General features: G+C 49.6%; 1 protein-coding gene across 7 annotated transcripts in view; it reads left to right on the top strand.

The window, feature by feature from the left end:
* Nucleotides 1-5,250, top strand: part of CERS5 (ceramide synthase 5) — a 35,233-nt gene extending 29,983 nt beyond the window's left edge. Inside the window, exons 9-11 of one of the 7 annotated variants that reach the window (XM_070052214.1) lie at nt 967-1,123; nt 3,024-3,132; nt 4,353-5,250. In XM_070052214.1, coding sequence (XP_069908315.1) covers nt 967-1,123; nt 3,024-3,132; nt 4,353-4,366 — 280 coding nt within the window. In that variant the 3' untranslated portion in view covers nt 4,367-5,250. Of the gene's footprint in view, nt 1-966; nt 1,140-3,023; nt 3,133-3,336; nt 3,469-4,039 lie in introns of those variants that run through there. The other 6 variants (XM_070052216.1, XM_070052219.1, XM_070052218.1 and 3 more) reach the window with 6 other exon arrangements.
* The last annotated feature ends 11,239 nt before the right edge of the window (nt 5,251-16,489 follow it).

The following is a 16,489-nucleotide window of genomic DNA, read 5'->3' as shown; positions in this document are numbered from 1 at the left end:
AGAGAACACCAAGAACCCTGGGGTCCTGCTTTTTCCTTGACCTAAGCTGACTCTCCATAGAACTCCCTCTGCAGCAGCCAGGGCTGGACCAGGCCGAAGACAGGAGCCTGGAACTCCATCCAGGTCTTCCACGTGGGTAGCAGGGTCCCGAATACTTGGGTCATCTTCTACTGCCTTCCCAGGTACATTTGCAGGCAATTGGATCAGAAGCAGAGTAGCCAAAACTCACACCAGCTCCCCGATGTGGAATGCAGGTGTGTTAAGTGGCAGCTTAATCCACTGTCACAAAACCAGCCCCAGCCACACACAATTCTACATTCACCAGTTTATGGTGCAAAGTCGATGACTCTCTGGAATGGAAATTTTGCTTCTTCTGGGGGAATCATCTATGTACTATCTTGGATGCACCTACTACTGATCCAGTTTTTTGAACCTCTGCATATCTGACATGCTTAACAATGTGCCTTATATCCATTCATAAGATTTACATCTCTACTATCTTTAAGAAAGAAAACCCTGAGGGCTGGCACTGTGGCATAGCTGGTTAAGCTGCTACCTGCAATGCCGGCATTCCAAATGGGCACTGGTTCAAGACCATCCCCCTACACTTCCCTTCCAGTTCCCTGCTAATGCACCTGAGAAAGCAGCAGAAGATGGCCTAAGTGCTTGGGCCCCTGCATACCCCCATGGGGTTCCCAGAAGCAGCTCTGGGCTCCTGGTTTGTTGTGGCCTACCACCAGCCATTGCTGCCATTTGGGAAGTGAACCAGCAGATGGAAGATCGCCGTCTCTCTCTCTAACTCTGCCTTTCAAATAAATCTTTAAAAAAAAAAGTAGAATACCCTGTAGTCCCCTCCTCTCCTTTATCCTGTCCCTGGAACTTCAGCTGATGTAAGGTATGGGGAAGAAGCACACAGGGCTCTGCCCGGCTTTAACTCTAGAATCTGACAATTGACTCCTCTTCCAGGATTCTGAACACGACCCTCTTTGAGAGTTGGGAGATGATCGGGCCCTATCCTTCCTGGTGGCTCTTCAATGGCCTTCTCCTGATCCTACAGGTCCTACATGTCATCTGGTCCTACCTTATTGCACGAATTGCTTTCAAAGCCTTGATCCGAGGAAAGGTGAGGATGCGAGATGGTTTCTTTGGGCTGTGTGGGAACATGGGCATTAGCCCGCAGGCCATCTCTTGCTCTGTAGCCTGGGGAGTCCCATCTGTTCAAGCTCACCAAGCACAAAGCCTAGGGCTCCAGAATTTTTTTTTTTTTTTTTTAAGATTTATTTATTTATTTATTTATTTTTTTTTTTAAAGATTTATTTATTTATTTGAAAGAGTTACAGAGAGAGAGAGAGAGGTCTTCCATCCGTTGGTTCACTCCCCAATTGGCTGCAACAGCCAGAGCTGTGCCGATCCGAAGCCAGGAGCCAGAAGCTTCTTCCGAGTCTCCCACGTGGGGCAGGGGCCCAAGAACTTGGGCCATCTTCTACTGCTTTCCCAGGCCATAGCAGAGAGCTGGATTGGAATTGGAGCAGCCGGGTCTTGAACCAGCGCCCATATGGGATGCCAGCGCTTCAGGCCAGGGCATTAACTCACTGCGCCACAGCACTGGCCCCGATTTATTTATTTATTTGAAACACAGTTACAGAGAGGCAGAGAGAGAGAGAAGTTTTCCATCCACTGGTTCACTCCCCAACTGGCCGCAACATCTGGAGCTGGGCCAATCCGAAGCCAGGAGCCAGGACCTTCTTTTGGGTCTCCCACATGGTTGCAGGGGCCCAATGAGTTGGGCCGTCTTCTGCTACTTTCCCAGGCCATAGCAAAGAGCTGGACAGGAAGTGGAGCAGCCAGGACTCAAACTGGCACCCATATGGGATGCCAGCACCATAGGCAGTGGCTTTACTTGCTACACCACAGCACCAGCCCCAGGGCTCCAGAATTTTTAACTTTTCTGTCAGCATGAATGTTTAGCCCTTGAGGCCTGACAGATGCAAGAAGCAAGATCTACCATCTTCCTGTCTCTTAAGAATGGCTGTCATGGGGCTGGCGCTGTGCCGTAGCAGGTAAAGCCACCACCTGCAGTGCCGGCATCCCATGTGGGCGCCAGACGCCGGCTGGAGACCCGGCTACTCCACTTCCGACCCTTTTCTCTGCTGTGGCCTGGGAAAGCAGTGGAAGATGGCCCAAGTCCTTGGGCCCCTGCACCCACATAGGTGACTTGGAAGAATCTCCTGGCTCCTGGCTTCGGATCGGTGCAACTCCGGCTGTTGTGGCCATCTGGGGAGTGAACCAGTGAACCAGAGGATGGAAGACCTCTCTCTCTCTCTCTCTCTCTCTCTCTCTCTCTGTGTGTGTGTGTATGTGTATGTGTGTGTGACTGTGATTTTCAAGTAAAATAAATAAATCTTTAAAAAAAAATGGCTGTTGTTAAAGAATTTGAGAGGTGGCGTTCACCATGTCCTGCCCCTTAGCTGCCCTACTTCCAGGGATTTCGCATTTTTCTTTTCCGCATGAGGGCCTTTTCTCAAAGGCAACCACAGGCAGAGCACCCAGATATAAACTGCGTAGAGGCCGATCGTTAGAGTGCTTTGGAGTGGGGTGTTGAGGTTTCTAAGCTACACCAAGATGATCATGCTGTGATACTCATGATGTAGTCTACGTGAAGAACTGTTTACCTGCCTCACCCCTTGCTGGTACGAGGCAGGGACCCTAAGCATTTGGTGTAAAAGACTACGAGCACAAAGAAAGATGCCATCAGTAAGAAACGCACCCCTGGGTCCTGCAAGCTGGGAAGCAGTCAGCCTGCTGGCCAGGCAGCCAGGCCTTTCAGCCTCCGGGACACAGAATCCCAGGTGGCGGGGCTCTGCCAGAAGGGCGCGGGCTCCAGGACAGCTGGGCAGAATGGGGCCTGGGTGTTTACGCTCTCCTGTGTCATTGTTCTCCAAGACCGTAATGGGTTTCAGAGCGTGCAGCTTGCTGTGGCTACTGGACGTCTCTCTTCTCCTCTGCTTCTCTTTCCTGACCAGGTGGCCTGTCCAGGAAGGACTAGATCCAGACTCTGTACTCTCCACTCTTTTCTCACCTCCTTCCTTTTCTCTATGCCTGGTGGGAGCTGGACAGTTTCATCTCTTGCATGTAAGTGTATCTGTGCTTCTAGTATCGGGGGAAGCGTGCCTGCCGGACCGTGGTGCTCCTCCTGCTCACTTCTGTTCCCCGGATCTGTCTCCAGCGTCCCCTCTCTCCTGACCTTGGGGGGCTGTGCGTGACTGGAGCTGGGGTTGCCGGGTTCCCTTCCTAACTGGAAGCAAGAATTGAGTCTATTTTGTTTTGCTTTTGAAGCTCCTTTTCCCTCATGTGTGGAGACGTTCTGCCCTCTGATGAATATTTTCTAACGATCAGAAGTCCACAGCTGTAATAAACCACTGAGCACAGAACTGACCCAAAATAAATGGCCACTTCCTGGGAGCAGCATTTGTGGCTTGCTTCTTTTTGATTCCTTCCTCTCACTCACTTTTCAGTTTTGGTTTTGAGCATACATTTATTATCCTTGAGTTCAGAGGTCAGAAGTCTGCCAATGGTCTCCCTGGGTTTTTCTTCTTCACATTTAAGATCCATGGGACTTTAAATACCTTTGACTTGCAGGGTAGCTTGAATTCGGAAACACTATTCTTATCCAAACTCCTCATTTGAAATTGCAAAAAAAAAAAGCTCACTTGGAGGTGTAGGTTGGCCGATGACATCCTCTTCACTAACTGCCCATCCATTTTTTTCCCCACTGTACCACGTACCTTGTGGGTACTGAGTGTCACAAGAGAAGTGACCTTGATGATCGGAGAGGAGAGAAGATGGGGGTGTGGTATCATGAAATAGTGATGCTTGAGCCCAGGAATAGTAGGACTTCTGCTAGAGCTGTTAGGGATCAGGTTTGGAGATCAAACTCAGGGTAACCAATAGGCATAAAGCAGTATCCACAGCACCAGAAGGCGGAAGCAGTGGTGACTGTCATATGTGTTGTTTGACTTGGACTTTCTTGTTCTTTGAGGTGTAGAAGGAAAAGGGGTAACTGGAGCTTCCATGAATGATGTCAGTTCTCACAGCCAAGAGGTCCACTCCCTCTCCCAAAGCATCTTCTACTCCGTAGAGAACAGAATCAGAGCTGACAAGAGAGGAAAACAGAAAGCAGGCAAAGCACATTGACAACGTGCTCCAGATAATACTCGGGAGTCAGATGTCGCCAGAAAGTAGGCCAGACTGGGAACAGGGCTCGGATGTGGGCTCTGTGCGCTTAATCTGCCTCTGATCCTCTCCAGAAAACCCTATCCTCACTCTGCTGCCTTTGGTTTCGTGCCGCCCAGGTGTCCAAGGATGACCGCAGCGACGTGGAGAGCAGCTCAGAGGAAGAAGACGTGGCGGCCTACACAAAGGGCCCGCAGGGCAGCTGCCCCAGCAACGGGGCCAGCTGTGTGAACGGCCACATGGGAGGCAGCCACTGGGCTGAAGAGTGAAGTGGTTGGTATGGGAACTCGAGTACACATGGACTTGTAGGGCCACTGGTGACCTGCGCCCATTGGGCCACCCCACATCTACACACCTGTGACTAGGGGACTGCAAGGCACTGAGGAGAATCAAAGAAGCAAATATTTTCACTTTTTTTTTAAAAAAAACTCTGCCATTTTGTATTTAATAGCCTCCAGGTCCTTTAAATAATGTTATTTGTGTGTGTGTGTGTGTGTGTGTGTATGCGTGCATGCGTGTATGTGTGTGTAAATGCATGCGTTTCATTGTCTGGGTTGGGGCACAACTCGGGACGGGGCCACAAGGCCTCTCCTGGCCCTCTCTGCACCCACCTCCAACCCGGATCTGGCTGCGTGTGAATTCTGCTGGCTCTGGACTGTCCTCCCTTACTGCCCTGGCCCTGAGGCTCTAAACCCGGACCACCTGAATGGAGCAAGCCGGCTCAGCTCCCGGCTCCTGCACGGTTCCTCTTTTGGAGCTGGAATCCCCACTGAAGACTTTGTATAGAAACACAGACCTGGGCGGATGGCCAGACTGCCGTGGCCTCTAACTAGATCCCCTTCCTACCACCTGGTGACGATAGGGACAGCTGCTGATTCCCTGCACTTTGCTCATGGTACGCAGGCAGGGGGGTGGCGGAGGCTGAGCCGAGGGCCGGAGGACAGCAGCCACTGGGTGAGCTGTTCCTGATTTGATACTGTTGTTTACTCTCTCGTGATTAAAAGTGCTTCAACCCTCCTCTCCTGTCTCACCCTGCTCAGTGATTCTATCCCAAATGTTTTTCAGGTCTGACTCAAAAGGCCCTGGACACCAAATTTTTTTCTTTCTCCCAGGGTGTGCCTACATTTAGGGCTTAATATTTAAAGAAAGAGTAAACATGCCCAATGGGTCACGGGAACAATACTGACGAAAAATAAAACAACGGAGGCTTTGGTTTAAAAGTGGGGTTACCTTTGGTTATATATATGCATTTCTCAGAGACAGCATTGTAAAATTTTGTTAAGTGGGTCTAAGTCGATGTTTTCCCTTGTAGCCACTAGAGTACTCATGCTAATCCAGATTTTTCTCTAGTTTAGGTCTGGTTTTCATTCTTCAGAATAACTTTCCATTTAGTGAACATTCCAGTTATCAAAATACTTAGGAACGCTCTACGTACATTAAGATATATGGACGCATCATGTCGGGGAAACGCTACAAATAGAAAGAAATAGCCTTTTGTTCCAAGTTTCAGACACTGCCTTGATGTTCACTACATTTTAGGAACGTTGGTCCTCCTAAACTTAGCTTACTGAGAGACTGGATTTTAAAACGACTTCCTGTAGAGCCTGGGAAAGTTGAGTTCTAAGTAGTCATTTGTTCAGCTTCCCATACTGTTAAATAGAAGCATAATTTTGAAAATGCTTTCGAACATCAGACAAAATATTTCCCTTTTGAAATCTGAACAATTGCTTGGTTAATAGAATCTTGGTTGGTTGGCCTAACTAATCAAACTGTGCAACCAAGTGGTATAATAATAGCTAGTCCATGGCTCTTACTGCATGCATGTCAGGCAATGTATTAAACACATACGATAAAGGTCAAACAACCAGTAAGAACTCTAGCACTGTGGCATAGTGGGTAAAGCCACCTCCTGCAACACCAGCATCCCACATGGGTGCCAGTTGGTGTCCCGGCTGCCCCACTACAGATCCAGCTCCCTGCTAATGGCCTGGGCAAAGCAACAGAAAATGGCCCAAGTGGGAGATCTGGATAAAGCTCCTGGCTTCAGCCTGGCCCAACTGGCTGTTGTGGTCATCTGGGAAGTGAACCAGTGAATGGAAGATCTCTCTCTCTCTCTCTCTCTCTCTCTCTCTCTCTCTCTCTCTCTCTTTCAAATAAATAAATAAATTTTTTTAAAAAGTCAAACCCAATGTCTCTATTCTTTTTTTCCCATTTCTACTTTATTTTAAAGGCAGAGAGAGACTCTTCCACATAGGTTCACTCCCCAAATGTCTGCAACAGCCAGGACTGAACCAAGCAGAAGCCAGGATCCCAGAACTCCATCTGGGTGTCACCACACAGGTAGTAGGGACTCAAGCACTTGAGCCATTACCTGCCGCCTCCCAGGATGCACATCAGCAGGAAGCTGGTTCAGAAGTGGAGGGGCCAGGACTTGGAGGAGGCACTCTTGACATGGGATATGGGTGTTCCGAGTGGGGCTTCACCGTTGCGCCAGAACACCTGTGCCCCGTGGTCTGTATTGTTAACCAGTATATCCTCTATATTCACCATAGTGATGCCTGTACTACCACTTCCAACACCTCATAATAAGGAAGAATGGATGTTAAAGGAACATTTATCCAGAGGCACAGTCATCACAGTTTGCCTTGGACGAACAAAGATCGGTTACAGGAACAGGATTTTGTTCTGTGAAGAAACTAAGTGCGTACGGTTGGAGTGGGAGTGAAAGCTGGGGTGCTAGGGAGTTTGAGTACAGAGTGAGGAGATACTTGTGTTCTTGGCACAGTGAGACTGTCATAACACCAATTTTGTAGATACCCTGAGAAGTTTTCATGCCTGCAAAGAAAGACCCAAATTAGTGGAGAGTAAGATACTCACACCCTCCCTACCAGAGAACAAGGTATATCTTTAAGAGAAACAAGGCATGACCTTTCCTCTGTTGAATGTAAAAGGGTTTTAACTTAATTGCAAAATAGGGGCTGGCATTGTGGTGCAGCAAATGAAGCTGCTGCCTACATTGACATCCCATATGAGCATTGGTTGTGGAATCCTGGCTGCTCCACTTCCAATCCAGCTCCCTGCTAATGTGCCTAGGAAAGCAGCAGATAGATGGCCCAAGTGCTTGGGCCCCTGCACCCACATGGGAGACCCAGATGGAGTTCCAGGCTCCTGGCTTCAGCCTGGCCCAGCCCCTGCTGTTGTGACCATTTGGAGAATCCACCAACAAATGGAAGATTCTCACTCTTTTTCCCTTTCTCTCTATAACTCTGCCTTTCCAATAAATAAATTTTTTTAAAAAAGAAATGTTATGTAGTGCTTTATTCTATGAAAGTGATTTCACATCAATAACTGAATTTTAAAACACATATGGAAAAGCAGGAACTATTATCCCCACTCCATAAGTGAGTGTTACACTTATCTATCACACTAATCAAAACATACCCTAAAACACACTGGCTTAAAAGGATAGCTTATTATTGGTCATGATTGGTTGGCTGCTTAAGCTTAGTTGGGAGTAGCAGGTGTCGCAGTCAGAAGGCAGCTAGCTGGGAGTGGCAGCATTTGAAGACTCAACTGGGGTGGATGCACTTTGCCTGGCTATCGGCTCTACCTCGGGAGCTGTCGACTGAGTGCCTCCACGGGACCCCTCCGCTGTCTTGCACTTTGCACAGGGAGCTGGGTTCTAAGAGGCAGGAAGCAGAAGCTACTAGGCCATTTGACAGGGTTGTCTAGAATTGGTACATATCCCTTCCACTGTATCTTCCTGACCAAAGTTGTCACAGGGAATGCGCAGATCCAAGATAGACTCTGCCTCTTGACTGGCAAGCGGTAGGGTCACTGAAGAAGAACATGTGAAATGGGATGTATTGTAGCATGTTTGAGACATCTAATCTTGCCTCAATGAGCAACTCTCTGAAGTTTCAAAAACAAGTGTCTTTGGGGCGGGCATTTGGCAGCGGTCAAGATCCCACTCGGGATGCAGGCATCTTGACCACTAGGCCAAATATCCACCCCTGTTCTCTGAATTTAAAGCAAGTTCTTTAAAATTCAGATCCAAGTATTCATGCAGGGACATATTTTCAGTTCAATAACACACTGTGTGCCTGCTTTGTGGTAGGCACTGTGAGAGAAGCTAAGAAGACAAAGATGGAGGCCGGCACTGTGGCATAGCGGTTAGGCTGCCACCTGTGGTGCCAGCATCCCATATGGGCGCCGTTTCAAGTCCAGGCTGCTCCACTTCTGATCCAGCTCTCTACTATGGTCTGGGAAAGCAGTGGAAGATGGCCCAAGTCCTTGGGCCCCTGCACCTGTGTGGGAGACCCAGAGGAAGCTCCTGGCTCCTGATCGGCACAGCTCCAGCCACTGCGGCCAATTAGGGAGTGGACCAGCAGATGGAAGGCCTTGCGCACTCGTTCTCTCTCCCTCTCCCTCTCTCTCCCTCTCTCCCCCTCCCCTCCCTCCTCTCCCCCTCCCCTCCCTCCTCTCCCCCTCCCTTCTCTCTCCTTCCCCCTCCCCTCTCTCCCCTCTCCCTCTCTCCCTGCCTCTCCTCTCTGTATAACTCTGACTTTCAAATAAATAAATCTTTTTTTTTTTTTTTGATAGAGTGGACAGTGAGAGAGAGAGAGAGACAGAAAGGTCTTCCTTTTTGCCATTGGTTCACCCTCCAATGGCCGCCGCAGCTGGCACACTGCGCTGATCCAAAGGCAGGAGCCAGGTGCTTCTCCTGGTCTCCCATGGGGTGCAGGGCCCAAGCACTTGGGCCATCCTCCACTGCACTCCCTGGCCACAGCAGAGAGCTGGCCTGGAAGAGGGGCAACCAGGACAGAATCCGGCGCCCTGACCAGGACTAGAACCCGGTGTGCCGGCGCCGCTAGGTGGAGGATTAGCCTATTGAGCCGCGGCGCTGGCCATAAATGTCTTTTTTTTTAAAAAAAAAAAAAAGGTGAACAAGACCAGGTTTCTGTTAAAGGGCTCACACTCCAGTAAGTTTAAAAAAAAAAAAAATACAGTGCAGTGAGAACTACTTTAAATTGTTCTTGGCAAAGTAAAGAGAACTTTAAAACGGAACAGGGCCATTAAAGATAATAAGGCCCATCTTATATTGCAATGCCTGGTTCAGGTCCTGGCTCTGCTCTCAACCCTAGCTTTCTGCGAATGCACACCTTGGGAGGCAGCCCCCAGCCACTGTGGGTGTTTAGTGAACCAGCAGACGGGAGACCTCAATATCTCATTCCCTGTTGTGTCTCTGTATCTTCACCTTTCTTTTTTTTTTTTTTTTTTTTTTTTTTTTTGACAGGCAGAGTGGACAGTGAGAGAGAGAGACAGAGAGAGAAAGGTCTTCCTTTTGCCGTTGGTTCACCCTCCAATGGCCGCCGCTGCAGCCGGCGCACCGCGCTGATCCTGGCAGGAGCCAGGAGCCAGGTGCTTTTCCTGGTCTCCCATGGGGTGCAGGGCCCAAGCACCTGGGCCATCCTCCACTGCACTCCCTGGCCACAGCAGAGAGCTGGCCTGGAAGAGGGGCAACCGGGACAGAATCCGGCGCCCCAACCGGGACTAGAACCCGGTGTGCCGGCGCCGCAAGGTGGAGGATTAGCCTATTGAGCCACGGCGCCGGCTTGTATCTTCACCTTTCAAATAATTTTTTTTTTTTTTTTTTTTTTTTTTTTTTTTTTTTTTTTTTTAACAAACGGAGACAGGCTTCTGGCACAGCAGTTAAGATGCCATGTGATGGAGACCAGAAGCACCTGGTTCCTGGCTTCGGATTGGCGCAGCGCCAGCCTTGGCGGCCATTTGGGGAGTGAACCAACGGAAGGAAGAACTTTCTGTCTCTCTGTCTTTAACTCTACCTGTGCCTTGGTTCAAGTCGCTGCTGATCCCAGCTTCCTGCTAATGTGCACCCTGGGACGCAGTGCTGATGGTTCAAGTGACTGGGTTCCTGCCAGCCACACAGTAGACCTGCATTGAGTTCTGGCCTTCCAACTCCCATCTTGGACCAGCCCCAGCTGTTAATGGCCATTTAGGGAGTGAACCAGTGGAAGAAAAATGCTCTGCCTTTCAAATAAAAATATAAGCATTTTAGAAGAGACATAATAAAATATATGAAAGATGCCAGTTGTGGCTTAATGCAGAATAAAATAAACATCCGGAAATGGTGGGTGATTTTTTTTTCTATGTCTAGCTGAGCTCCCAATAAAGAGACAAAAAGATAAAAAGAGCAGATGGCAGAACAGCTGGTTGAGTTCGCGCAGGAATGAGAGAATCCTAACAAGGACTTGAGTTTTAGTACCAACAACAGGAGACAGGACTACAGGGCTACTAGTTAGGTTGCTCTGTCCAACATTTCAGTACCTGGGCTTGTTTAACAGCTCCGGCTCCTACTCCAGCTTCCTGCCAGTGCAGACCCTGGGAGGCAATGGAAATGGCTCGATTGGGGTTCCTGCCATTTAACGGGACACCTGGGTTGAGTTTGCTAGTTTGACCAGACACACCACTTTAGGAATAAACCAGCAGAAAGGAGCTCTTTCATGCTCTATTTCTCTTTTTCTTGCTGCCTCTCAAATACATTTTTTTTTAAATTGTTTCAAAGATGTATTTATTTATTTGAAAGGCAGAAAGAGAAAGTAGTCTTCCATCTACTGGTTCACTCCCCGAATGGCCACAACGGCCAGGGCTGGGCCAAAGTCAGGAACCAGGAGCTTCATCCTGGTCTCCCATGTGAATGCAGGGGCTCAAGCACTTGGGCTATTCTCAGCTGCTTTCCCAGGCTCATTAGCAGGAAGCTGGATCAGAAGTGGAATGGCCAGGACTTGAACCAGTAATCACATGGATGCCAGTGCTGCAGGCGGCAGCTTAACCCAGTACCGGCCCCTCAAATTTTTTAAAAACCTTTCCAGTGTATGTATGTATGTGTGTGTGTGTGTGTGCATGCGGCAAAAGGAAATTTGAGCCTGATCTTGTGGGATAGGAGACTTGAGAATTAAGCCCCAGGCCTGCTCTCCATGTTAATTTGAGAACATAAATGTATATTTCCTAAGTGGTCTGAGAAAAGAGCATACCATTCCCCAAAGGTCTAGAGAGAGAAAGAAATCTTCCATCTGTGGTTCACTCCCCAAGTAGTCACAACAGCCATGGTTGGGCCAGGAGCCAGGAACTACATCCAGGTCTCCCACATGGGTGTCAGAGGCCCACGGCAAACTTGGGCCATCTGCTGCTGCCTTCTCAGGCACATTAGCAGGGAGCTGGATCAGGAGTGGAGTAAATGCAATGTCTGCATTACAGGCTGTGGCTTTTCCTGCTGTACCACAATACCAGCCCCCATGTAAGTGTCATTAAACAGAGAGTGCGAGTCCGAATTTATTCCAACCCTGCTTTCCCCCTGTGGTTTGGTGATGTTACCCTCTATTATATCCCAGGTTCTCATGCATACACTGATCTGTTTCTGAGTTTGTCTACACACTGGCCTCTTTGTCTACACTGGCAGTGATACCACACCATTTAGATTACTATTAGCTGTTGGCTGTGTCTTGATATCTGGTAGGCCCAAAATATCTTCTTTGTTCATTTTCAAAATTGTCTTGGCTACTTAGGTAGAGATTTTTAGGAGGAAAAAGTTGTGTCTTCTACAGACATTTGGCCCAGTGTGGGAGGGTGAAAGGTCAGAGGTGGGAGTAGACAGGCTGTTCTTTTCAGAGAAAACAGACAGTGTGGTCCAACCATACAGGCAGGCAGATCTTACTAGAATATAACTCTGTAGGCCAGGGATTCTTTAAGATTTATTTACTTACCTTAAGGTCAGAGGAAAAGGGGGTGGGGGGTACAGAGAGATCTTCCATCTGTTATTTACTCCCCAAATGCTCAGCCTGGTTGGGCCAGGCTGATACCAGGAGCCGGGAACTCCATCCTGGTCTCCAACGTGAGTGCACGGGCCTGAGCGCTTGGGCCATCCTCTGCTGCCTTCCCAGGTGCATTAGCAGGGAGCTGGATCAGAAGCAGAGCAGCTGGAACTTAAACAGGCAAGACGTCAGCCCGGAGGCCGGGATTCTCAGCTGACTGCCTGTGTTAAACTTCACAGTGCATCTGGAGCAGGAGAGTGAGTGCCATACTCAAAGCCGTTCCAAATACATGTCTTTGAAGGCAGTGTAACAAACGTAATGAGAGCAAGACTGGAATGGGAGCAGGGGATTAGCCTCGTGATGGGGGCTCCCGTTGAGTATCAGGTGACGTGGGTTTCACACTTGGCTCTGCTCATGAAAGCATCTTCCTACTAATGAACACCCTGGGAGGCAGCAGTGACAGCTCCGATAATTAGGTTCCTGCTACTCATGTAGCTTCTGGCCTCCTGGCAGTGTACCAGCCACTGCAGCCATCTGGGGAGTGACACAGCAGATGTGAGCTCTCTGTCAATAGAAAAAAAAAAGAGAGAAAGAAAACTGGAACCAAGACCATGAAAAGACTTCTGCAAGAAATGACATAGATTAAAAGTAAGTAGATGTTTCAGTGATAAAAAGACAATTACTTGTGGGAGCAGAGTGCAGGTAATAATCTAGTCAAATTCCCCTGTTTCTGACTTGAGTGGTAAGGTGGATGACAGTTCCATGAACTAAATTACGAGGAAAATGCAAGGCAATGCCGAAGAGAAGACATGCTGTCAGGCACGGAAATTTCAAGTTAGGACTGCAGGATACTCAAGTGGGTATATCAAGCAAGTGGATCTATCAGAAGCTCAAGGGTAAACCTCGGAGAAACAGACTTGGCAGGCAGCTGGATCAGAAGCATGTGGGTGGAGGGACCCAAGCACCTGGGCCAGCCTCCCCTGCCTTCCCAGGTGTAGCAGGGAGCTGGATTGGAAATGGAGCACCAGGGACTCCAAGTGGTGCTCATGTGGGATGCAGTGTCACAGGCAGCAACTTTAACCTACTGTGCCACAATGCCAACCCAAGCTGTTTAAGATTTCTTTGAAAGGCAGTTACAGAGGGAGCAAGGAAAGAGGCCTTTCATCTACTGATTCACTCCCCAAATGGCCCCAGCAGCCAGGGCTGGGCCAAGCTAAAGCCAGGAGCTTCTTCTGGGTTTTCCACAAGAGTATAGGGGCCTAAGCACTTGGGCCATCCTCTGCTGTTTTCCTAAGCTCATTAGCAGGGAGCTGGATCAGAGGTGGAGCAGCCGGGACTTGCACTGGTGCCCATAAAGGATGCCAGTGGCAGCTTTATCCAATATGCCAGCTCCCCCCCTTTTAATGTTTACTTATTTTTAGTTACTTGAAAGGTAGTGTGACAGAGAGGGAGAGGCAGAAACAGCTGATCTTTCATCTATTGGCTGACTCTTCAAATACCCCCAACAGCCAGGGCTGGGCCAGCCTAAAGCCAAGAGCCCCAAACTTGATCCAGGTCTCCTCTGTGGGTAGCAGGAGCCCAAGTACTTGGGCTGTCATCTGCTACACTGCCTGATGCATTAGCAGGAAGCTGGATCAAAGCATGCAAAAGAGCTAAAGACAAAAACTAAAGAACAAGGTGTGGGGGGCCAGCGCTGTGGCCTGTGGCACTGGCATCCCACACAGGCACCAGTTTGTGTCTCAGCTTTCCTCTTCCTATTCCTGATCCAGCTCTCTGCTATGGTCTGAGAAAGGAGTGGAGGATGGCTAAATGCTTGGGCCCCTGCACTGGTGTGGGAGACCTGGAAGCAGCTCCTAGCTCCTGGCTCCTGATCAGCCCAGCTCTCTGGCGGTTGCAGCCATTGGGGAGTGAGCCAGCAAGTGGAAGATTTTTATCTTCTGCTGTTCAAATAAATACATCTTTTTTTTAATCTTTTTTTTTGGACAGGCAGAGTGGACAGTGAGAGAGAGAGAGAGAAAGGTCTTCCTTTGCCATTGGGTCACCCCCCAATGGCCACTGCAGCTGGCGCGCTGCGGCTGGCGCACCGCACTGATCCGAAGCCAGGAGCCAGATGTTTCTCCTGGTCTCCCATGTGGGTGCAGGGCCCAAGGACCTGGGCCATCTTCCACTGCACTCCCGAGCCACAGCAGAGAGCTGGCCTGGAAGAGGGGCAACCAGGACAGAATCTGGCGCCCTGACCGGGATTAGAACCTGGGGTGCCGGTGCCGCAGGCGGAGGATTAGCCTAGTGAGCCACAGCACCGGCCATAAATACATCTTACACACACACACACACACCAAGGTATGGAGTTGATCAGGCTAAAGCTGAAGGCAGAGCCCGCAGTTTCAGGGTATCAGCTACGGACAGAGGCGGGACAAAGAAGCAGCTGACGCAGAGGGAACTGAACCACTGGGAGAAGACACTGGGAATCAGAAGAGCTGAAGTCTCAAAGTTCTGAAACAGTACAAACGGGATTAGTTTTTGGAAAATGGAATTAAATGAGCCTGAGGTAGGTGTGTGGCCCAGCAGTTACAACCCGGGTTAGGAGCTCTGGGATCTCAGGTCTGCACTGGGCCCAGCACGCTGAGCGGTCACTTGCCACGCTGGCCCACCCTGTGGGAGTGCAGGCTGCTCGGGCTCCTCATTCCAGCTCCCTGCTAATGTGCACCCTTGGGAGGCAGCATCGATGGCTCAAGTGCTTGGGTCCCTTGCTGCCCACATGGGAGACCCGGATTGAATTCCAGTTTCCAGTTTTGGCAATAGTTGGATGTGCTGTTGCATGTCCTTGGGGGAGTGAACCAGCTCTACTTTTCAAATAAAAACTAACAAGTTTAGAAATTCATGTACAGCTTTTTCATCCCAGGCATTTTCCACATAAGAATACAAAGACACCTTTAAGTGCATTTTTGCATGAAATTTCTGAAGTATCCTTGTACTTCCTACAAAATCACTCTATTACTGAATAGTGGAGTCACTATTGGAAGGTGGAACTGGGGATGTGGGAGAACGGTGACCCTGCCCTACAGCAAGTGAGAAAGGAGAGGTGGCAGTATTCTCAGTCAACAACAGGAGAGGGAGTAGAGGGGTCAAGGATATGGGGAAGTTGGTCTTTCTAATCATGGAACAGGTTTCCGAACACGCACAGGAGTGCCTGGGAGAGAACAGGGATTCAAGGGAGCCGCCATTGTGAAAAATCACCAAGAATATGAACCAAGCGGCTTTACAGCCCCAAGTGGAATGGTGGGTGGCAAGAGCATCTCTGTTTATAGTAAATTTTTCTTTTTTTCCAAATATTTATTTGCAAAGTCAGAGTTACAGAGATCTTCCAACCACTGGTTCCCGACCCAGACGGCAGCAACGGCCAAGCGCTGGGCCAGACTGAAGCCGGGAGCCAGGAGTGCTGGTGGCAGGGGCTCAAACACTTGGGCCATCTTCCGTTGCTTTTCCCAGGCCATTAGCAGGGAGCTGGATTGGAAGCAGAGCAGCCGGGACATGAGGCGGCGCCCATTTGGAATGCTGGTGTCACAGACGGTGGTGTTAACTGCTATGCTACAACGCCGGCCACTATAGTGAGGTTTTATGGAACACACTGTGTGTTCTTTCAAATTCTCTGCATATACCTGCAGTAAGACCTACAGGCGGATTCCCTGTGTGGTAGCACAGTGAGATATCAACCCTTATGCTAAGACCACCCCCAGTGGGCTTAAGGGGGTGAACTACTTTACCATACACACTGCCCTAGAGCCCTCCCTTTCAGGAACTGCCCCTCCACTTCCTACAGCTTCCTCAGGGCTGTCCAACAAGGCTTCTGCCTTCCTTGACAAGTGTCTGTGTGGCCCCCCGCCCCCAGCAGAGGACCCCACTCTCTAGCCACAGCAACTGGGCCAGGCACAGTCACTGCCGGAAGAAGAGCTTTGCAGTTTTTCCTTCTCGGGGGATTTAGACAAACGCTGGGCAGTCTCTTCTCTGAGATCAAGAGGCGCTGATGTCCCTCCTGGTGTATCCATCTCAACTTCGTGGGCACTTAAAAGCTCAACAGAGGCTACCCTGGTTTGTGACTAGAAACTGGCAGAACGGCGCCAAGACAGGGGCCCGCACTGCAGTCAAGCGCTGCCAGCACTGCCAGCATCCCGTGTGAGAGCACCAGTTTGAGACTTGGCTGCTCCACTTCCGACCCAGCTCCCTGTCAATGTGCCTGGGAAGGCAGCAGAGGATGGCCCAAGTGCTTGGCCCTGCCACCCATGTAAGACCTGAATGGGATTTCCAGGTTCCCAGCTTTGGCTTGGTCCAGCCTCATCCATTGTGGCTACTTGGGGAGTGAACCAGCATATGGACGGTCTCCCTCTCTCTAATTGCTTTAAAAGAAAAAAAAAAAAAGACACAAC

The sequence above is a fragment of the Oryctolagus cuniculus genome, chromosome 11 (genome assembly GCF_964237555.1).
Source record: "Oryctolagus cuniculus chromosome 11, mOryCun1.1, whole genome shotgun sequence".
Classification (NCBI taxonomy): Eukaryota; Metazoa; Chordata; class Mammalia; order Lagomorpha; family Leporidae; genus Oryctolagus; species Oryctolagus cuniculus.
Note: the sequence above shows the minus strand (reverse complement) of the source record. Positions and strands in the feature narration are given on the sequence as shown.